At 42.0% G+C, this 23,144-nt stretch overlaps 1 protein-coding gene across 2 annotated transcripts in view; it reads right to left on the bottom strand.

Moving 5' to 3' along the window:
- SRD5A2 (steroid 5 alpha-reductase 2) overlaps positions 1-23,144 on the bottom strand; it is a 110,211-nt gene that overhangs the window by 75,836 nt on the left and 11,231 nt on the right. Inside the window, exons 1-2 of one of the 2 annotated variants that reach the window (XM_056567159.1) lie at positions 21,894-22,095; positions 21,208-21,582 (exon numbers count right to left, since the gene is read on the bottom strand). In XM_056567159.1, coding sequence (XP_056423134.1) covers positions 21,208-21,488 — 281 coding nt within the window. In that variant the 5' untranslated portion in view covers positions 21,489-21,582; positions 21,894-22,095. Of the gene's footprint in view, positions 1-21,207; positions 21,583-21,893; positions 22,096-23,144 lie in introns of those variants that run through there. The other variant, XM_056567161.1, reaches the window with a different exon arrangement.

The raw sequence follows: 23,144 nt of genomic DNA, 5'->3' as shown, positions 1-23,144 counted from the left end.
GTAAATAACCCTTTTACAGGGGGTCCTGTAGCTATTAGTCAGGATTACAAAAGATGTGTAACTGTCTACATAAAAACTTTAACACTGCAATACAACTCACATTCTTAACTTGCTTGCAGTAGCCTGACATTGGTTTCAGTGAAATTCTGCTGCTTATTTCAAACTAATGATGATATAGAAAAGTCTGTCAATGGAACAGCACTTATGTCCCCGACAGAATGTGTGACCGCTCACAGGGGAAAAGGCTCCAGGAAAGTATTCAGGATACATATGTGGCTTTCAAGTTCTGGGAGCTGTGGGGGAGCGATTGAGAGGTGAGTTTTGTTTTTCAATGAAAGTTAGTATTGGGGCCTACTACTATATGGGACAAAGTGGAGGCCCACTATACTGGGGCCCAGAGGGGGCATAACTACTCCATGGGACACAGAGGGGGCCTAATTACTATATGGGGACACAACATGGGCACAACCATTGTTGAGTGGGGCAATACATATCGAGAGAGTTTGAAGGGGGATTGGGCTGGAATATGGAACATAGTGTCCATCCAGCATATTCTGAAAAGACTGTTTTATGCACCTAGCTCCTAACTAGTACATCCTTATTCTATACTACACTAAGACATAATCCTTATAGTTTCACTCACTGTGCCCCTGAAAATAATAGTATCACACATGATACACCCCGAATTGTTCTGCACACACTGTGCCTGTGTATATAACACTATTCAACTGAGTGGGGCTAAATACACAATGGCCCCTGAATATAACATGCAACATCTGCCTCAAAAATCTAAACACCACAAATCATACTCCTTTCAAAAGATAGTACCACACAAGTACCCTGAAAATATAAATCTGAGCAGGTAACAGATGAAAAGAATAGAAACTCATCATTAAATGACAGAAACTGAATGATAGTGGAACAGGTGATGGCACAAAGTAGTGATAAAGTTTGCAGTCAGAAATAGTAGCAGAGAGAGTGAACAGGAACAAACTGACTAGATTTACTAGATCCTTAAAGAGTAATTCAAAAGTTAAAAAAATGTATATGTTGCTGGGGCCTGGTAAAAATAGAAAAAAAAACATAATTACCTACCTACAGTTCTTCGCTGATCCCTCCCACTCCTGTTATTCTCTTTTCAGTCCCCCAATGCTTCTGTGTTTTTGACTGCTGCCAAGACAATTGCTTGGTACAGTCCTTGCCCACTCAGGATGATCTCTACTATTTGTAACAGCAAGTTCCGTTACAGCCATACATATTTATGAACAAAAACACACATCAGTGGCTCCAGGAAAAGTAGGTAAATGTCTTGGAATGGCCAATAAGAGTGCAATGACTCGTCCTTGTCTGTCCCAAAGGGTTAAACTTTCTTGAGCTTTGGTTTGTTTGCTGGCTACACCCTAGATATCTGGGCTAGTCAGCTGATCATGCTGAGATTGCACCTGTGTAGCTGGCTATTTAAACCTGTAGTGTGCTTTTGGTCCTTGCCGGTGAAAGACTTTGTTTAGTAACCAGCAATCTTTATAGTGTTTCTGACTTCAGGTTTTGATCTTTGGCTTGGCTTTTTGACTACTCTCCTGCTTAGTGTTCCTGTACTCCGCTATTTCCTGGTACCGACCTCGGCTAAACTGACTGATTTTGACCGTGTGTGTTAGCGTATGTCTGTTAGTTTGTGGTGCCTACAGCTGTTTCCCGACTCCTACTGTTTTGTATTTTATTATTTTGACAACGCTGTCCTAGCACTTAGCAGGGAGGGTTTGTCATCGTGGTTGTCGATCCATCACTCAGGGCAGATAGGCAATAAGTAGGGACAGTGGCTGTGGGTGAGTTAGGGCTTCACTGTTCCCTGCCCATACATGACAAAGAAATTTAAAATCAATCAATTACACTGTGGACTATCTTAGAGAAGGCTTCACAAGGTACATTCTCCTTTAAGTTGATAATTATTAATTATTTTGCAATGTCCAAGTGTGCTCAGGGGATATTACCTATGGCTTTACTAAAAGATACAAAGGATTTTCCAATATGTTGCACTGGTGTCCTGTCCTGACCTTGGATGCCAATGTGAGATTGGTGGGGGTACACCTAGTAGATATCCACTGAAGCAGTGTTCAAATGTATGGTGCTGAGCTGCAGTACCCAACACAAACACAACTACTTGCGCATAGGCCACTGTTTGATAGAATTTGTTCCGATGTTCAGGACATGTTTTTTTTTTCTTGTGTTGAGCAATTGCTCTTTGCACTTATTTCAATATGTCCAATAGTACCTGGAAGTAAAGCAATAGAAAATGTGTTTCTTAGCTTAGTTTAGTAGTAGTCTAGTCAGACAATTCTATGTCTCCTCCTAAACACTGATCTACCTTATCAGTATTAGCTAGGAAAAGTAAAGAAAATGAGGAATGGAATCAGCCAGACTCGGGCTTTCATGAGTACTGTAACGTAAAAAAAAAGTTGACAGTTTTGATCAGTCAGTGCTGAGACCCTGACCAATTGTTAGATACAGCCAGGAGAAGTGCATAGCTGAGCAGTTCTCTTTCAGACTGGTGTCCTTTCATCCCCCAACTGTAGTGAACAATCAACACTTTTGACATGTCTCTACGATGTGTCTAAATGTTTGGTTTTTTTTTGTTGTTTTTTCACAGTGACATTTTAACTAACAGGCTTGGTAAATTCTGTTTTTAAAAGTACATATAAACATCATTAATTACAAAAGCAAAAACTAAACAGGGATGAACATGAGAAAAACAAAACTTAATTTGCAAAGATTTTATGGTACAAAAATAATACAACACATTTTGTTAATAAAATGTGTAGTACTATTGACCAAAGGATGCAAAAAAAAAAAAAAAGTGATGAAGTGAGAAAACTGTTGTATCTAGCAGAGTAACCCTGCACTTGGCACTCCTATATACAGTAATTAGTATAAAACACATGAACAAGTCTTTTCCTAATATCAGCCCATCATGTAAATGTTCAAAAAAGAGATAAACATGTACAAGGAACACTTATAACTGGCAACATCACATAATAAAATTCAAATGGCTTTAATAAGTGTAGGTTGTGTAACATATAGTGATGAGATTTGTGGTAATGAAACTTGTTCAGCTCCTTATATCAGTAGGACTTCACCGGGCAAAGTGAGCAGACACTGAATATCAAAGATATTTAACTTCCAGACCACAATTTCTAAATATCCTCATCCCTGATAATACATTTCTTTTCTAACCTAGATTACCAAGTACTTAAAGGTTTTTTTTTTCCATCTGACAAAGTTCTCTAGCCAAAGAATAGAGGTTAACTAGCTCATCGTGTGTGGTCTGACCGCTGCCCCCCCACAAACCCAGTCACATGTTGCGCACGCATGCTGTCCCTCCATTCTTTCTTAATGGGAGCTGTCAGAACCAGCCAAATTTTGTACTCAGTTGTTTATGATTCACCATGCTAGGTAAACAAAGATATATCTCCATTTCGTTGTCATACGCTTTCACTTACTTTGGCCAACAGTTATCTCTGACCTCCCCTTACACCCTCCTGTGGGGATACTAGGGGTAAGTTGCTGCCAAACAGTTCTGACACATGCTTATCTGTTCCAGAACAGTGTTTTTTTCCCCGCTGAGATCATCTGCACGTGAGTGCCGAGGTTGTCATATGTCTTAGATTGTCGACTGAACCCGCTGAAAGTGGCAGGTTTAACTGACTTCAGTCCAGGGTGTATGGACACCGTTACTTATTTAACTTCTATAGACCAGGAGAGGTGTCACTATTAAATCCTTTACCACCCAAGACTACCAGAGAATTTACCATTCGCATTAGACTTTCTGAAATATTACTATTAACCCCTTTACAACCTTAGATTAAATTAACATTGGTAGTATTTCTGTTACAAAACATACAGGTATCACCTATTAAAGAGTACCTCTCATGATCTTGTTAAATTTTATGATCCTCCCAGTTCACTGCCCCCATCATGATAAACCACCCCCTGCCTTTATTTTTTATTAGTTTTCTACCTTGATATTTCTCTGTATTTTCTGCTCAGTCTTAGTCAGATTCACAGACTGGGAAGGGGCGTTCCCCAGCAGGTGTGACATCATCTGAAGCCATACAGGGGGGAACTTCCTCCCTCATTCTGCTACACATAGCCCAGAACAGTTCAGTGTGTGCGATGAGCTATGATAAGGCTAAGTAAGGCTGCACACACACCCCTCAGCACTCCAGACTGCATTTCCTGATTTTGGACTTCTGCCAGGCCAGCAGGAGTCCAAAGTCTGTGCAAGAGATAGGGGAAATGTGGTCTGGACAGGTAGGGAGACACCTAGTGGCAACTTTTTTAAACACAAATAAAACAGAAAACTTCATTTTTTTTAAACAAAGTACATTAGAAAAAATTAGAGTGCAATAGCAAAAAATTTTTTAATGACAGTGCCAATTTAATCATAAATTTGATTTTCAGATACATTTTGTTAGATGCAATGTCACATTTCATGTCTGTACAAGTGCATCAGCCCTTTGATCAACTGGTGCCATATTGTTAAACATATTTGTAACTTACTTCTATTTAAAATATTAAGCCTTTCAGTACTTAACAGCTGCTGTATGCTCCAGAGGAAGATATGTAACATAGTAACATAGTTCATAAGGTTGAAAAAAGACCAGAGTCCATCAAGTTCAACCTACCATATTTTTCACTGTATAAGACGGCTGTCCGGGCATGCTGGGAGTTGTAGTTTTGCAACATCTGGAGGTCCGCAGGTTGAAGACCACTATTGGGTTCAAAATCTTTATTTTATTTTTATTTTGCACCTATAAATTGGGTGCGTCTTATATGCCGGTGAGTCCTATAGGACGAAAAATACGGTATTTCCCTAATGAGTACCTACTGAGTTGATCCATAGGAAGGCAAAAAACCCTCATACTCGAGGTAAAAATTCCTTCCCGACTCCAAATATGGCAGTCAGAATAAATCCCTGGATCAACGTTCTGTCCCTATAGATCTAGTATACACAACCAGCGATGTTATTATTCTCCAAAAATGCATCCAGACCCTTTTACAGAGTTCACCATGACCACCTCCTCAGGCAGAGAATTTCACAGTCTCACTGCTCTGACAGTAAAGAACCTCCATCTGTGCTGGTGTAGAAACCTTCTTTCCTCTAGATGTAGAGGATGCCCCTTTGTTATAGATACAGTCCTGGATATAAATAGATAATGGGAGAGATCTCTGTACAGTCCCCTGATATATTTATACACAGTTATTAAGTCTCCCCTAAACCTTCTTTTTTCTAAACTAAATAACCCTAATACTGATAATATTTCTGGGTACTGTAATCCTGCCACTCCTCGTATTACCCTAGTTGCCCCTCTTTGAACCCTCTCCAGCTCCACTACATCTTTCTTGTACACTGGTGCCCAGTACTGTACAAGAGTATTCTATCTGTGGTCTGACTAGTGTTTTGTACAGCGGTAGAATTATTTCCTTGTCATGGGCATCTATGCCCCTATTGATGCACCCCATGATTTTATTTGCCTTGGCAGCAGCTGCCAGACACTGATCACTACAGCTAAATTTACTGTTAACTAAGACTCCCAAGTCCTATTCCACGTCAGTCATCCCAAGTGTTCTCCCATTTAATACATAATCCCAGCCCGGATTTTTCTTCCCCATGTGCATTACCACATTAATCAGTGTTGAACCTAATCTGCCACTTCCTAGCCCAAACCTCCAACCTATACAGATCCATTTGTAATAGTTCACTGTCCTCTATTGTGTTTACCGCTTTACAGAGTTTAGTATCATCTGCAAAGATTGCTACTTTACCATTCAACCCCTCTTCAAGGTCATTAATGAATATATTAAACTAGCTGAGTACCCGGCGTTGCCCGGTTTTTCCTTCCTAATCCTTTTTGGATAGGAAAATCAACAAAGGAGGAAGCTTTTGACTTCATATCCCATCCTCATATATTATTGTGATATCCAAAACCCATATCCCATCCTCATATCTCGTCGTCATATCCTAACCTCCTATCCCGTCCTCATTTCTTGACCTCCTATCCCGAACTCATATCCTGTCCTCATATCCCGACCTCATCTCGACCTCCTATCCTGACCTTCTATCCTGACCTCCTATCCAGTCCCCATATCCTGACCTCCCATGCCATCCTCCTATCTCGACCTCATATCCCGACCTCCTATCCCAACCTCCTATCCCATCCTCATATTCCGACCTCATATCCCGTCCTCATACCTCGACCTCCTATCCTGACCCATAATATGTGTACCAGGTATTATTGAAATATCTCCAGCCATACGGAAGTTATGTGGGAACATACATTTCCCATTGATTTGCATGGGACTTTAAGCAAAAACCCCGACCCTCACAAATGGGGGTATTTAAGGATTAAATTAACTATCCTATATTTTAAGTGGACATATAAGTAACATGTGACCAAGTATTATCGAAATATCTCCAGCTGTTTGTAAGTTATGCAGTAACATATATTTCCCATAGACTTGTATGGGACTTTAAACAAAAACCCCGACCCTGGCAAATGGGGGTGAGTAAGGGTTAAATTACCTATCCTATGTTTGTTGTTGACCTATAAGTAACATGTGTGCCAAGTTTCATGTTAATTTCTTTAGCCGTTTGGACGTGATGCTGGAACACACACACACATACATACACACATTGAGTTTTATATATATACTACCTGAGTACCCGGCGTTGCCCGGTTTTTCCTTCCTAATCCTTTTTGGGGAGGAAAATAAACAGAGGAGGAAGCTTTTGACTTCATATGCAGTCCTCATATATTGTTGTCATATCCCGACCCCACATCCCGACCTTCTATCTCGACCTCCTGTCCCGACCTCCTATACCGTCCTCCTATCCCGACCTCCTATCCCGTCCTGCTATCCCGACCTCCTATCCCGTCCTCCTATCTCAACCTCCCATCCCGTCCTCCTATCCCGACCTCCTTTCCCATCCTCATATCTAAACCTCCTATCTTGACCTCCTATCCCATCCTCCTATCTCAACCTCCTATCCTGACCTCCTATCCAGACCTCCTATCCCGTCCTCCTATCTCGACCTCCTATCCCAACTTCCTATCCAGACCTCCTATCCCGTCTTCATATCCCGTCCTCCTATCTTGTCCTCCTATCCCGACCTCCTATCCTGACATCCTATCCCGACCTCCTATCTCGACCTCCTATCCCGTCCTCCTATCCCGACCTCCTTTCCCATCCTCATATCTTGACCTCCTATCTTGACCTCCTATCCCGTCCTCCTATCTCGACCTCCTATCCCAACCTCCTATCCAGACCTCTTATCCCGACCTCCTACCCCGACCTCATATCCCAACCTCCTATCCAGACCTCTTATCCCGACCTCCTACCCCGACCTCATATCTCGCCCTCATATCCTGTCCTCCTATCCCGACCTCCCATCCCGTCCTCATATCCTGACTTTTAATATGTGTACCAGGTAATGAAATAGCTCCAGCCTAACGGAAATTAGATGGGAACATACATTTCCCATTGATTTGTATGGGACTTTAAAAAAAAAAAAAAACCTGACCCTCACAAATGGGGGTAGTTAAGGGTTAAATGAACTATCCTATATTTTAAGTGGATATAAAAGTAACATGTGACCAAGTTTTATCGAAATATCTCCAGCCGTTTGGAAGTTATGCAGTAACATATATTTTCCATAGACTTGTATGGGACATTAAACATAAGCCCCGCCCCTGGCAAATGGGGGTGAGTAATGGTTAAATTACCTATCCTATGTTTGTTGTTGACATATAAGTAACGTGTACAGAGTTTCATGTTAATATCTTTAGCCGTTTGAAAGTTTTTGTGGAACATGCATACATACATACATATATACATACATACAAACGCACACACACATTGGGTTTTATATATATATATATAGATAGATAAGACAGGACCCAAGACAGACTCCTGTGGTACCTCACTAGTAACAGTCACCCAATCAGAATAAGTACCATTAATAACCACCTTCTGTTTCCTATAACTTAGCCAGTTACACTCTTACACACATTCTCTCCCAGTCCAATCCCTCTCTTTTTATGCACCAACCGTTTACGTGGCACCGTATCAAATGCTTTGGAAAAATCCAGATACCCCTGGTCCAGTCTGGAGCTCACCTCCTCATAAAAGCTGATCAGGTTAGTTTGACAGGGCCGATCCCTCATAAAGCCATGCTGATATAGAGTCATACATTTATTTAATTTTTATCAAGATATTCCAAAATAGCATCTCTTAGAAAACCCTCAAGCAATTTACATAAAGCAGAGGTTAAACTAACAGGTCTATAATTCCCGGGGTCACTTTTTGACCCTTAAATATTGGCACCACATTTGCCATGCGCCAGTCCAAGGAATCAGTCCCTGTAAGACAGGGGTTTGTCTATTACATTACTTAATTCCTTTAGAACACAGGGGTGAATGCCATCTGGACCTGGGGATTTGTCTATTTTGATTTTTTTGTAGGCGGCACTGTACTTCTTCCTGGGTTAGACAGGTGACCTGTACTGGGGAGTTTACCTTATCTCGCTGTATTTCACCTGGCATTTCAATTTCCTCTGTGAATACAGTGGAGAAGAATTTGTTTAATATATTATCTTTTTCCTGATCCCCGTTTATAATTTCTTCCTCAAAATTTTTTAACCCCTTAAGGACCAAGCCCATTTTCACCTTAAAGACCAGAGTGTTTTTTGCACATCTGACCACTGTCACTTTAAGCATTAATAACTCCGGGATGGTTTTACTTTTCATTCTGATTCCAAGACATATTCTACTTTATGTTTAGTGGTAAATTTTTGTCGATACTTGCATCATTTCTTGGTGAAAAATTCCAAAATTAGATGAAAAAATTTAGCATTTTTCTAACTTTGAAGCTCTCTGCTTGTAAGGAAAATAGACATACCAAATAAATTATATATTGATTCACATATACAATATGTCTACTTTATGATTGGATCATAAAGTTGACATGTTTTTACTTTTGGAAGACATCAAAGGGCTTCAAAGTTCAGCAGCAATTTTCCAATTTTTCACAAAATTTGCAAAATCAGAATTTGTCAGGGACCAGTTCAGATTTGAAGTGGATTTGAAGGGCCTTCATATTAAAAATACCCTACAAATTACCCCATTATAAAAACTGCACCCCTCAAAGTACTCAAAATGACATTCAGTAAGTGCGTTAACCTTTTAGGTGTTTCACAGGAATAGCAGCAAAGTGAAGGAGAAAATTCTAAATCTTCACATGTTCTTGTAGAACCAGTTTTTGAAGTTTTACAAGGGGTCATAGGAGAAAAAGCCCCACGAAATTTGTAACTCAAATACCTCATATGTGTATGTCAAATGTTCGGCGGGCGCAGTAGAGGGCACAGAAGGAAAGGAGCAATAATGGGATTTTGGAGAGTGAAGTTTGCTGAAATGGTTTTTGGGGGCCATGTCACATTTAGGAAGCCTCTATTGTGCCAGAACAGAAAAAAAAAAAACACATGGTATACTTTTTTGGAAACTACATCCCTCAAGGCACGGAACAAGGTAACCCTGCACAGGTGTTTGACGACTTTTCGTTAAAGTCGGATGTGTAAATGAAAAAAAAAGTTTTTTTCACTAAATGTACCATTTTTACAAAGGGTAATGGAAGAAAATGCCCCCTAAAATTTGTAACCCCATCTCTTCTCAGTCTGGAAATACCCCATGTTAGGACGTAAAATGCTCTGCGGGCGAACTACAATGCTCAGAAGAGAAGGAGTCACATTTGGCTTTTGGAAAGCAAATTTTGCTGAAATGGTTTTTGGGGGGCATGTCACATTTAGAAAGTCCCTATGGTGCCAGAAAAGCAAAGAAGAAAAAAACCCACATGGCATACTATTTTGGAAACTACACCCCTCAAGGAATGTAACGAGGGGTACAGAGTGAGCCTTAATACCCCACAGGTGTTTAACTACTTTTTATTAAAGTCAGATGTGTAAATGAAATGTTTTTTTTTTTTTTTTTTTTTTTACTAAAATGCTGGTTTTTCCGCAAATTTTACATTTTTACAAGGGGTAATAGGAGAAATGCCCCCCAAAATTTGTAACCCCTTTTCTTTGGAGTATGGAAATACCCCATGTGTGGACGTCAAGTGCTCTGCTGGCGCACTACAATGCTCAGAAGAGAAGGAGTGCCATTGAGCTTTTGGAGAGAGAATTTGTTTGGAATGGAAGTCAGGGGCCATGTGCGTTTACAAAGCCCCGTGGTGCCAGAGCAGTGGACACCCCAACATGTGACCCCATTTTAGTGAAAAAAAAAATATTTTTTCATTTTCCCATCCAACTTTAACAAAAATTTGTCAAACACCTGTGGGGTGTTAAGGCTCACTATATCCCATGTTACTATCTGTGAGGGGTGTAGTTTCCAAAATGTGGTCACGGTCAGAACCGCTCACACTCCTGAGCCTTGTTGTGCGTCCCCAAATTTTGGGGGTCTTTTTTTCCGTTTACCGCTTGTGAAAATAAAAAGTATGAGGTAACACTAGCAAGTTAGTGTAAATTTTTTGTTTTTTTACACTAAAAGGCTAGTGTAGACGCCAAATTTCCTTTTCATAACGGGTAAAAGAAGGAAAAGCCCCCCCCCCCAAAATTTGTTACGCAATTTCTCCCGAGTACGGAAATACCCCATATGTTGCCCTAAACTGTTGCTTTGAAATACGACAGGGCTCCGAAGTGAGAGAACACCATGCACATTTGAGGACTGTATTAGGGTTTGCATAGGGGTGGACATTGGGGTATTCTACGCAAGTGATTCCCAAACACTGTGCCTCCAGCTGTTGCTAAACTCCCAGAATTCCTGGACAGTCAGTGGCTGTCCGAAAATGCTGGGAGTTGTTGTTTTGCAACTGCTGCAGGCTCCATTTTGAAAACACTGACGTATGATACGTTTTTCATTTTTATTGGGGGGGGGGGGCAGTGTAAGGATGTATATGTAGTGTTTTACCCTTTATTATGTGTTAATGTAGTGTAGTGTTTTTAGGGCACATTCACATGGGCGGGTTTACGGTGAGTTTGCGCTGCGGCAGAAAATTTGATGCAGCTCAAATTTGAAGCAAGAAACTCACTGTAAACCCACCCGTTTGAATGTACCCTGTACATTCACATGGGGGTGAGGGGGGGGGGGGCAACCCTCCAGCTGTTGCAAAACTACAACTCCCTGCATGCACTGACAGACCGTGCATGCTGGGAGTTGAACTTTTGCAACAGCTGGAGGCACACTGGTTGGAAAACCTTCAGTTAGGTTCTGTTACCTAACTCAGTATTTTCCAAACAGTGTGCCTCTTGCTGTTGCAAAACTACAACTCCCAGCATGTACTGATCATCAAAGGGCATGCTGGGAGATGTAGTTATAAAACAGCTGGAGGTACGCAACTGCAACTCCCAGCATGCCGAGACAGCTGTTTGCTGTTTGGGCATGCTGGGATTAGCAGTTTTGCAAGATCTAGAGGGCCACAGTTTAGAGACCACTGCAGAGTGATCTCCAAACTGTAGTCCTCCAGCTGTTGCAAAACTACAAATCCCAGTATGCCCAAACAGCTGTCTGGGCATGCTAGGAGTTGTAGTTTTGCAACATCTGGAGGTCTACAGTTTAGAGACCACTGTATATAGTGGTAGACTACTCGCCGTGTTCCGTAGGATCCATGGAGCCTGCTGTACGTCATTGCCGCCGCCGAAGATCGCTGCCAAGGGTAAGTGACCTCCGGCGCCGGTCACCGTTGGTTCCCCTGCTCTGCCTGGACTACAGTGGGTGGGCAGAGCAGGGGAACCGAACGTTAAACCCCCACCCCCGATCTGCTATTGGTCGATCGCTTATGATCGGGTACGGAAATTCCCACGGGTGTATAGGTGCGCCCTTGGTCCTTAAGTACCAGCAAGCAAGGGCATACCCATATGCCCATGGTTCTTAAGGGGTTAAAGGGCCTACACTTTTTTTTAACCTTTTTGCTATTTATATAGTTAACTCCTTAACGATGCAGGACGTATATTTACGTCCTCCGCCGGCTCCCGCGATATGCGGCGGGGTCACGCGTTGTCCACGCGTCATATTGTGTCAGTCCCGGCTGGTATCAACGGCTGGGACCCGCGGCTAATACAGGACATCACCGATCGCGGTGATGCCCTGTATTAACCATTCAGACGTGGCGATGCATCCCGAACAGCTTACAGGACACCTGGAGGGCCCTTACCTGCCTCCTCGGTGTCTGTTCGACGAATGACTGCTCCGTGCCTGAGATCCAGGCAGGAGCAGTCAAGCGCCGATAATACTGATCACAGGCGTGTTAATACACGCCAGTGATCAGCACGAGAGAGCAGTGTGTGCAGTGTTATAGGTCCCTATGGCGCAAAAAATGAGTCCTCATACTGCGCTGTACGTGTAAAAATAAAAAAGTTATAGGGGTCAGAAGATGACATTTTTAAACGTATAAATTTTCCTGCATGTAGTTATGATTTTTTCCAGAAGTACGACAATATCAAACCTATATAAGTAGGGTGTCATTTTAACTGTATGGACCTACAGAATAATGATAAGGTGTAATTTTTACCAAAATATGCACTGCATAGAAACGGAAGCCCCCAAAAGTTACAAAATGGCGTTTTTTCTTTGATTTTGTCACACAATGATTTTTTTTCCATTTCGCCGTGAATTTTTGGGTAAAATGACTTATGTCACTGCAAAGTAGAATTGGTGACGCAAAAAATAAGCCATAATATGGATTTTTAGGTGGAAAATTGAAAGGGTTATGATTTTTAAAAGGTAAGGAGGAAAAAACGAAAGTGCAAAAACTGAAAAACCCTTAGTCCTTAAGGGGTTAAAGAACATTTTGGGGTTAGTTTTACTTTCTTTGGCAATGAGTCTCTGTCTCTATTTTTGCGGATTTTATCAGTATTTTTTACATATTTTAAATTTTTCTCTATAGCTGTTTTATGCTTCTTCACTGCCGTCCTGTTTTAGTAGTTTAAAGTGTACCTCTCATCAAAAAATGTTTTGATATTTTATTACAAATAAAACGATTTACTAATTGTGTTCAATTAAATTTTTTTATTATTCTATGTTTTTTATGTCTTTAAACTTTTGACCACTAGGGGTCTCCCTAGGAGTTAAATTTTTGTTGATTTCGGACTCACCGCCGGCCTGGCGGCTGAGTCCGAAATCTGATACTGAGCGCTGCTCCCGCCTGTCATGCAGACAGGCGGGAGCGAGCACTGTGCGCGCATCCCTTCCATTTTAATGAACGTAATGTTATCCCTGCAGGGCACGGCAGCTCAGTCATACGTTCCTCTTCTCTGTATGGCTTGCACATGTATATCCATCCCGAGACGGATCGCAGCATACAGGAAGAAGGGCGGAAGCAGCCGGGCGAGGCTTCAGATGACGTCGCGCCTGCCGGGCCCCGCCCACTTCCTCCCTTCTCAGACGCTCCTCTCTGAGCTACCGAAGATGAACAAAAAAGTAATTTTAAGTGTTTATTTATAAAAAAAAAAACGCTGGGATAGACAGTTAGTGACAGGGACAGATGGGGAGGGGGCTTAGGGAAAGTGGAGTTGATGATAGGTGCTCTTTAAATGCTTTATTTTTGTCATTTATTGCCCCCTTAACGTTCTTATTCATCCATATTGGTTTTCTTTTATTTCCGACACTTTTATTCCCATAAGGTATATACATCTTACAGTGAGAATTTAAGATATTTTTAAAAGACTCCCATTTAGTGTCAGTATTCTTGTTTTTGAGGACATTATCCCATTTTATATTGTTAAAGGGGTACTCCGGTGCTTACACATCTTATCCCCTATCCAAAGGATGGGGGATAAGATGCCTGATCGCGGGGACACCCGTGATCATGCACGCGGCACGCCTCCGCCCCCGTGTGACGTCATGATGCAAGCCTACGGGAGGGGGCGTGATAGCTATCACACGACGCCGCCCTGCGGTCGCCCGTAATCAGACCCAGAGCGAACACGCTTCAGGGACTGATTACAAACGGGGTGCCGCGTGCATGATCACGGGCATCCCCAGCTGCAGGACTCCCGCGATCAGGCATCTTATCCCCTATCCTTTGGATAGGGGATAAGATGTGTAAGCACCAGAGTACCCCTTTAAGGGCATCTCTGAGTTGATCGAACTTTGCCTTCCTAAAGTTCATTGTTTTTGTGGCATCTCGAGAGATTCCCTTATTAAAGAACAAGTTATAATGTATTATATTATGATCACTATTTCCTAGGTGTCCTACCTGCACATTAGTTGTTACTCTGTCAGGCCTGTTGGTTAATATTAAGTCTAGTAGGGTGCCCCCTCTGTCTTTAGCTATAGTCAGAAACCTGTTTCTTTTATGAGATTCACAGGACTCCGTCTCCCAGTTTATATCAGGATAGTTAAGTCCCCCATTATTATCACATCATTTTGATTTGTTGCCTTGTTTATTTGCCTCAGTAATTGATCTTCTGCCTCTTCCATTATGTTTGGTGGCTTATAGCAAACCCCTATCAGAATTTTTTTATTTTGATCTCCATATATTTCTACCCATAGTGACTCCACATTATAGTTTCCCTCCCTTATATCCTCCCCACAGTGCGGTCTTCAGACTCCTCCCCCTTTCTGTTTTGTCCGATCCTTCCTGAATAGACTATAACGCTGTATGTTTACCGCCCAGTCACAGCTATCATCCAACCAAATCTCAGTTATACCCACTATGTCATAATCCTCCTCAACTCCAGTTCCTCATTTTTTCTTGGAGAGACTTCTGGCATTAGTCAACATGCAATTCAATGGTGTATGTTTTTTTTTCCTATGACGCCTATCCCTATTAACTATTCTAACCCCTCCCGCTCCACCCCAGGTACATTAATAAGTCCCCCCTCTCTATGTACACTATCTTCCTCCTCTATGTTGTTGGTTCCCTCCCCCCCTGTCCCTAGTTTAAACACTCCTCCACCCTTCTAGCCATCTTCTCCCCAAGCACAGCTGCACCCTCCCCATTGAGGTGCAGCCTGTCCCTACAGTAGAGCCGGTATCCGACAGTGAACCCAAACCCCTCCTTCCTACACCAGCTTCTGAGCCACTTGTTAACCTCCCTAATCTCCTGCTGCCTCTCTGGTGTGGCTCGTGGTACAGCTAATATTTCGGAAAATATTACCTTGGAGGTCGTTGCCTTAAGCTTCCGCCCTAAGTCCCTGAAATCATTGGAGCCAATATGTACCTTGACTGCTGGGTCCTCTCCAGCCCCACCCAGCAACCTGTCTACCCGATCCTCGATGTGCCAGGAAAACTAAAACACTGTTCGGCGATCCCGGTCTTTGTGACAGATCGCCCTGTCTGTCCCCTAATAATTGAGTCCCCCACTACCAGTACCTGTCTGGCCTGCCCTGCACTCCTCCCTCCCCTCCTTACCAGAGAAGACACCCCCCTAGCGGTCAGAGTCCTGCTGCAGTATTTCTAGCTCTGAAATTGCATCCCCCTCATCTGCCAACCGGGCAAACTTGCTGGGGTCTTCCAGTTCAGAACAAGCCTCCGTGACACTTTCCCTCTACCCCGTTTTCTAACTGTAACCCAGCTTAACTGCCTGACTGTCCTGCACCTCCATCCCACTATCCTCCCCAACCTCTACCCCAGAGAGTGACCAGGAGACTCCTCTCCAGGTTGTCAGTGTGTCTCTGTGTTGCCAGTTGCTCCTCTAGATCCAGAATCTGCTGTTCAAGGATTGCATACATTGTGCAAGATGTACAATGGACTGCATTTTCCAACATGAAGGCCATACTAGCTCATTCCAGCCTGACCACAGTACTCTCTGCTGCTACCTCTGTCCGTGTCAGGAACTGTGCAGAGCAGGAGATGTTTGCAATGTGGATTTGTTCTTGTTCCGGACAGTTCTTGACATGTACAGAGGTGGCAGCAGAGAGCACTGTGGTCAGTCTGGAAATAACTACACAACTTTTTCTATAGTATACAGCAGCTAGAAAGCTTAAGATGTTTTAATAGGAACTTAATGCTGAAAAAAAACTTTCGTATTGGTTCTGCAGGGAACAACACTGGATATTACCTTCCAACAATTAATATAAACCAAGAAACTGGGCTATTGTCGCCAGTGATGGAAAGTGCTTAAAGGAGATCTGTAGTGTAGCGATCTCCTGTACGGGGCCACGGCAATGTACAGGAAAGGGGGCGTTCCGTCCCCGCATGACGCGGCAGCCAGCACGCCCCTTCATGAATCCCATAGTGATACATGGAGGGACGTGCCGGCTGCCACGTCATGCGGGGGATGGAACGCCCCCTTTCCTGTACATTTACGTGGCCCTGTACAGGAGATCGCGGGGGGCCCCAATTGATTTTAAAACACTTTCCATTTTCCAGTGGAGTACCCTTTTAAAGAAAATGAGAATTCATCATTGGTTTCACCCTATTTTTGTGGTGTAGCTGTGTCTCACAATTTCTCTTTTGCTGTTTAGAAACTTTTCATTGCGGCTTTTGCTTTAGAAGCTTTTTCTAAAGTTGAATAGCTATGCCATGGTCTGGTTTAACTTTTTGAAGAAGTCAGGAATTTATCATAGCACTTTGTCACACAATTTTGCACAAATCTGCACCAGCCCTGTCCTAGCTTACAAAACCGACGTGAATAGCATTTAAAAAAAAGTCACACATTTTGGCACACAGGTTAAAAAGTTGCAGAAAAAGTCACAATGGAGGCACCATACAAAGTGAAGTACTGAAGTAAAAAATATGTACCAAAACCAGATGCCCTGCACCGTTGAATAAATTCAGCGCACATACAAAGAGTTCACCACACAAATTAAAGGAGGTAAAAAGACCACTCTTGATGAATAAATTCCCCCCCCAATGTTTTATCAAAAAATGAATTATTGTTTAAATCTAATTTTTATGTTATACATATTTTGTTTAAGAATTTTTCAAATTTTCCATTTTATTATCTACATAACAAAATAATCCCGAAATATTGCTATTTTTAGTTTAGCCACCAAGCCTAAAAATAACATGATAATTCCTGTTCTGTGAAGACCAGCGGTCTTCTCCTTATCATCACAGACTATTAAATGGGACATCAGTATTTAGATAAGATGGGATCAGGCTGTTCACAAAAGGTGATGCTGGGGGTCAGCCTGAACAATAAACTCTGCAAAGGTTACATGCCTAGAAAACATTACCATGAAATTATAGGGTTAGTTTTAATCAATTGTGCATACGTCCATGAATGCTGTTAAAAGAAGCTCGGGCAAGATGGCTACCCCCCCTCCCCCATATGTAATGTACTATAAGGGAATATGAATATTTAAAATGAGTAAATAAAACCAGATTAGCGAAAAGAACATGTTACAATATCTGGCTGTAATCAGTAAAAAAAATCTAGTACATACATTCCTTTTAGGTTGTATTCACACATACTGGATGCTGCACATTTGAAGCTGCAGATTTATGCTGCAGAGTTCAATTTAAATTAAATGAGTGAACACAGAATCAAATCTGCAGCTTAAAATCCTGCACATCAAATATTCGCAGGATAATGTAAATACACCCTTAAAGGGGTACTCTGGCCCTAAGACATCTTATCCCCATCCAAAGGATAGGGGATAAGATGTTTGATTGCGGGAGTTTTGTTGCTGGGGAATTCCGCAATCTCTCCTGCAGACACCCACCTGTGGCGGCTGCTCAGAGCAATGTTCGCTCCGTGTCTGAAGGGTCACGACTATGGGGCCGGAGTTTCGTGACATCACAGGTGAGTGTCTGCATGAGAGATTGCAGGGGTCACCAGTGGCAGGACCCCAGCTATCAGACATCTTATCCCCTATCCTTTGGATAGGGGATAAGATGTCTTAGGGCCGGAGTACCCCTTTAAGAGTTTTGCCTTTAAAAAAAGTTATCCCCTTTCCACAGACCATTGTAATTGTGATCACCTACCTTTTAAGGCCATGTTCACATGGCACAATGTCCGTGCTGCCTATTTTCTACAGCTGATTTTGTCACCCATTGACTTCAATGGGTAGGAAAATTCACAGCAGCAAATACTCAGCAAAATATGGCATGTGTGACCCTACCCTTAAAAAAAAAAACTCTTTACATGTCACACAGACATTTCAAAAGTTTTAAACAGTCATTGTCTTGAAACCTCCATATTTCAAGGAAAAATGTATGGAGCCCATCTGCTGCCATGAATTGGACTGAGTGGCAAGCAGAAAACAGCATAGCTGCATGCTTCTCACACTGTATCTAGAGATTGGCGTGGGTCTCAGACTCTGACTGATCAAATCTTTAGACATGTCTGTGTGACATCTAAAGTTATTAAAATGACAATAATGCTTTCAAATGTTTCATAGTCATCATTACTATAAAAAAACGTAGTTCTATATGTTCTTACTGCTGTCTTTGCATTTATTATAAGCATGTACTGTATTGTCATTGTGTGAGCTAGTGATTTCACTCCTACACATACCTTACTACTGTATGTGCTGTCCTTGAAAGCACTTTTATTTGGTGTACTGCAAAAATTGAAACATTGTCCCTATCACAGCAAATGTTTCCTGAAATTCCACAGTTGACTATTCTATTGGCACAATACTTAATGTACAAATATTATTTAGTGGCATGAATGGATTTATAAATATGGCACATAAGACTTAGGGTATGTTTACACACAATGGGGTTTATTTACTAACGTGATCCCGACTCTTTTTTTGTCGGGTTTTGCACCCAAATTGTGTCGCACGTCTCTTGCGACACAATTTGCGACCAAAAAAAACCCCTCCATTTTACAAGCAAAATCCAAAAAGGGGGCGTGGTCATGGGATAAAATGGGTGTGGTCCAGACAAAGGGGCGTGGTCCTGACAGTTTTGAAAAATCCCAACATATTTACAATGGTTTCCATAGAAAATGTGGTGGATTTGAGCTGAGGAAAACCTGACAGATCACAACAGTTGTAAAAAAAAAAAAAAAAAATGTAGGGAAATCTTAGAAAATACCAGTTGAAAACTAAAACCCACAAAGAAACCTACACTCCACTCTTAGTAAATAAACCCCAATGGCTTGTTAGAGAGATTTCTGCAACTGAAAATCTGTACCATGCATGCGAATGGTGTACCTACAGCATAGGCACAGTTTTCTGCAAGCCCCATTGTGGGTACTCCGCCCCTAGACATCTTATCCCCTATCCAAAGGATAGGGAATAAGATGTCAGATCGCCGCGGTCCCGCAGCTGGGGAGCCCCGGGATCCCCGCTGCGGCACCCTGCTATCATTACAGCACAGAGCGAGTTCGCTCTGTGCGTAATGACGGGAGATACAGGGGACGGAGCAGCGTGACGTCATGGCTCCACCCCTCGTGACATCACGGCCCGTCCCCTTAAAGCAAGTCTATGGGAGGGGGCGTGACGCCCGCCACGCCCCCTCCCATAGACTTGTATTGAAAGGGGCAGGCCGTGACATCACAAGGGGCGGAGCCGTGACGTAACTATGCTCCGGCCCCTGTATTGCCCGTCATTGCGTGCAGAGCGAATTCGCTCTGTGCTGTAATGATAGCGCAGTGCCGCAGCGGGGATCCCGGGGATCCCCAGCAGCAGGACCGCGGCGATCTGACATCTTATCCCCTATCCTTTGGATAGGGGATAAGATATCTAGGGGCGGAGTACCCCTTTTAAAGGGTTTTTGACACCTTTATTATGTTGAAAAAAAAAAATCATTGCTGTTATTATGGAGATGTTACTTGCCCACACTATGAGGCTTCCGTGTGGCCCTGTCCTCTTACACCACCTGGCTCTGATTTTGCTTGATCTTCGGTCCCTGCCGGCATCTGGATGGTTTATCGTCAATACATTGCTGCCTATGGAGGAGAACGTGATGATACACGTTATGTGTATTGTCATGTGCTCCTACATATGCAGCCATGTATGGCCAACTGGCTGCCCAGCTGCTGGCAGGGACGGAAGACCAAGCGGGAGTGGAGCCGGTGATGTAAGAGGACAGGGCCACAGGGAAGCCTCATAGTGTGTGAAACATCCCCATAATAACAGCAAGTCCACAATAAAAAAAAGAAGAAATGGAGCACTCACCAGGTCTTGAAGGACAATTCAAGCTTCCTTATTTAATCTTGCTTGACAACACATAAACACGAATGGGAGAGCGGACAGTACGTTTTTTTTTTAAAGGTTTCTTTGTCTAGCACTGAGGTTGTTGTCATGTGTATGTAATTGTATCCATGGTATTGGTTTCCCCTTGCCTTTATAACACACCTGTGGAAGTAATGAATCATGGGCCTGACGAAACGCTACGTGCGCGAACACGGACTGTCGCCCTTAGCCTCTCCCCCACCTGTTTGTACTGTCCGCTCTCCCTTTCGTGTTTATGTGTTGTCAAGCAAGATGAAATGAAGAAGCTTGCATTGTCCTTCAAGACCTGGTGAGTGCTCCATTTCTTCTTTTTTTTTATTGTGGACTTGCCATTACACTTACCTGATGTGAGCACAGGGAAGGTCTGACGGAGTGCAGCGTTAGCGGTTTGGTGGACGGCTACACAGCAGTGCCAGGCGCCTTTCCGTTTAAGGACTAACCATAATAACAGCTGTGATTTATATAAAACCATAATAAAGGTGGCCAACCTCTTTAACAAAAACATATGTAAACATGTCTACAGAGTTAAAATATAAATATTCATATTGCTTTTGACTTTTCCCTAGGCAGTATGTTCCATGCCAAATCATTTAAATAGCAAAAATGATAGTAAATTAGAGAGTCAATTTTTCTTTCTGCTATGATAAAGTGTAGAGTACTAAGAGTATTACAATGAGTAACGTAGCATTAGCTAAATTTAAAATAGCTAGAATGCATGAAGCTATATATTGCTCATTAACTTTGTGTAATAGAGCTATTCCCCAAGCACGTATCTCAACAACCACAGCTACAGAGGGCACTGTTTGCTTAGAGTCATCTTGTTTATATAGTCATGTACATAGATCGCTATAGATATATACACCTACATAAAAAACAAATAGTACCTCCTCCTAAATTTCCAGCACACAGAGACCAAACTTAAAAAGTTTATTGGCAACAAAAAAGGTTACGTTAGCCACAATTGCCTTCTACAACAACTAGGATATGTTAAAAACCCTGTATACAAATGAAATATAGTTATTTCTCACCTTTGAAAATAGTGTCCACAAAACATGAAGAGCAGCATCTTACATCCAGTAGTATGACATGATCCATTATACAGTATAATCACAAGGGGGATGAGGAATGAAGGTAGCTCCTGGATAAACCAACCAAACTTCGCTGAAACCAGAATACACGTTTGTTTATACTCTTTTTGAATATGCTTCCCATAACGAGCCGGCTTGTTCCCTTGTCTTAAAAAAAATAAAAGTCCTATAATCAAGAGTGATATACTCATATAAAAGTCCAAGTCTTGGGTGCAGTACATTCTTCAGTCTGATATTTGCTCGGGATTACAGGCTGTGTTGCACTTCTGGAGCTCTGCAGTGTTGTAATATCCACCTCTTCATTTACTATGAATCCTACGAGTAGAAAAACATCACTACTGAGGTGATTGATGATGGATGTTCTGAAACATTATACGTTCTGGGAAAAAGTACAATGAGAGTGGAAGCAGAAAGAAAACCTTCACACTTTCTCACTGAATGAAACACAGAGACTTTCCTTTGTTTTGTTAAAAAAAAATTATATTCACAATGCACAATATATAATTATTATACCAAATACTTTAGATGTGCCATCTCTGATATGAGAACAAACAATTCATTGTCATGTTCAATTTCCAATTTTAAATAAAAAGTAGGAAACTGCACAAATGGTGGTGTGTTTGTACCTTTTCTCTACAAAAGATGTCCTCAAGAAGTAGCTTATTTCACAGCCATGTGCAGTTGGACTCCCCTATTTCTATAAAGTGGCTATGTCTCTCTTCCTCTGCAGTTAGTCCATGCATGGGCAGTTTGTCGGTTTTGTCTTCACAGTAAAAAATGAGCATATGTAAAGCACTGTGCTTAACCCTTTGCTCAAACTCCTTGGCTTTTTGTTGGTACCATTCAATTCTGTGAGAGCTACAGCTAGGCATGCGCAGAAGACTAGAAGCATGAACCACCAATGTGGAAAGAGCATTTGAACTTAAACATTTTTATTGAAATACTAAAAATAATAGAAGGTTATACCAAGGGTATCATTCTGTGCAATTTCCTTAGAGTATCATTAACTTCAGGCAGGGTGTAGAAGAGTAGCGACTGTTGACTGCACACAGAAGAGCAAAGGGAGATGCAATATACTTTAGATAGTTGTTTGGCCATGACATTTTTGTTTTGACTTCACCATAAACATGCACTCTGAGACAGAATTAGAGTGTTTATATTTTTTTCTAAAGTGAGAGGAGGGATAAGCCAATGCCAGACTCCTCTGGCAGTGGCTTATCTAACAGGGTCACAAAGTATTGGGCACATTGGATGACAACATGTCTGATCTGGCTTTCACCCCCACATCTACTATATGAAATCAGCAGATTTTCCAAAGCTTAAACTAATAATAATTCCAAAGTGTATTCACATGTACAGTATCCTGTGCATATTTGATACACAAGATTTGATGCACAGGATTTAAAGCTGTGTTCATTCATTTAGTTTACATTGAAATCTGTAGCAAATACTGTACGTGTGAATAGATCCTCAAAATAAAAGTATAACGTGCAGATGTCTACATAGTTAAAGGAAATAACCTGTGTATGGTGTCAAAAAGTATAATAAAGCTACTTACTAATGTAATATTATTAACCACTGATATCCACATATCAGCTCTCCTCCTAGCTGTGAAAGCACATCACTCCCCTCCTCTCTGTTCAGGGTGAGGACATTGATGTGAAGAGGGAAAGCTCACATCAATACATTAGATTTTGTCAGCAGAAAGCATTTCTCAGTCTTAAGAGTTTCAGTAAGAAACTGCCGTCTTATCTGAGAAAATCTTCCTGCTATCTTAAAAATCTAATGCCCAGTAATATGAGCTCCCCCTCTTCACATCAATGGTCTCACCCTGAGCAGACAGTAGGGGAGGTGGGCAGCAGGAATGGAGCTCTGAG

Source organism: Hyla sarda, chromosome 3 (genome assembly GCF_029499605.1).
Source record: "Hyla sarda isolate aHylSar1 chromosome 3, aHylSar1.hap1, whole genome shotgun sequence".
NCBI lineage: Eukaryota > Metazoa > Chordata > Amphibia > Anura > Hylidae > Hyla > Hyla sarda.
This window is presented reverse-complemented; position numbering and strand designations above follow the sequence as displayed.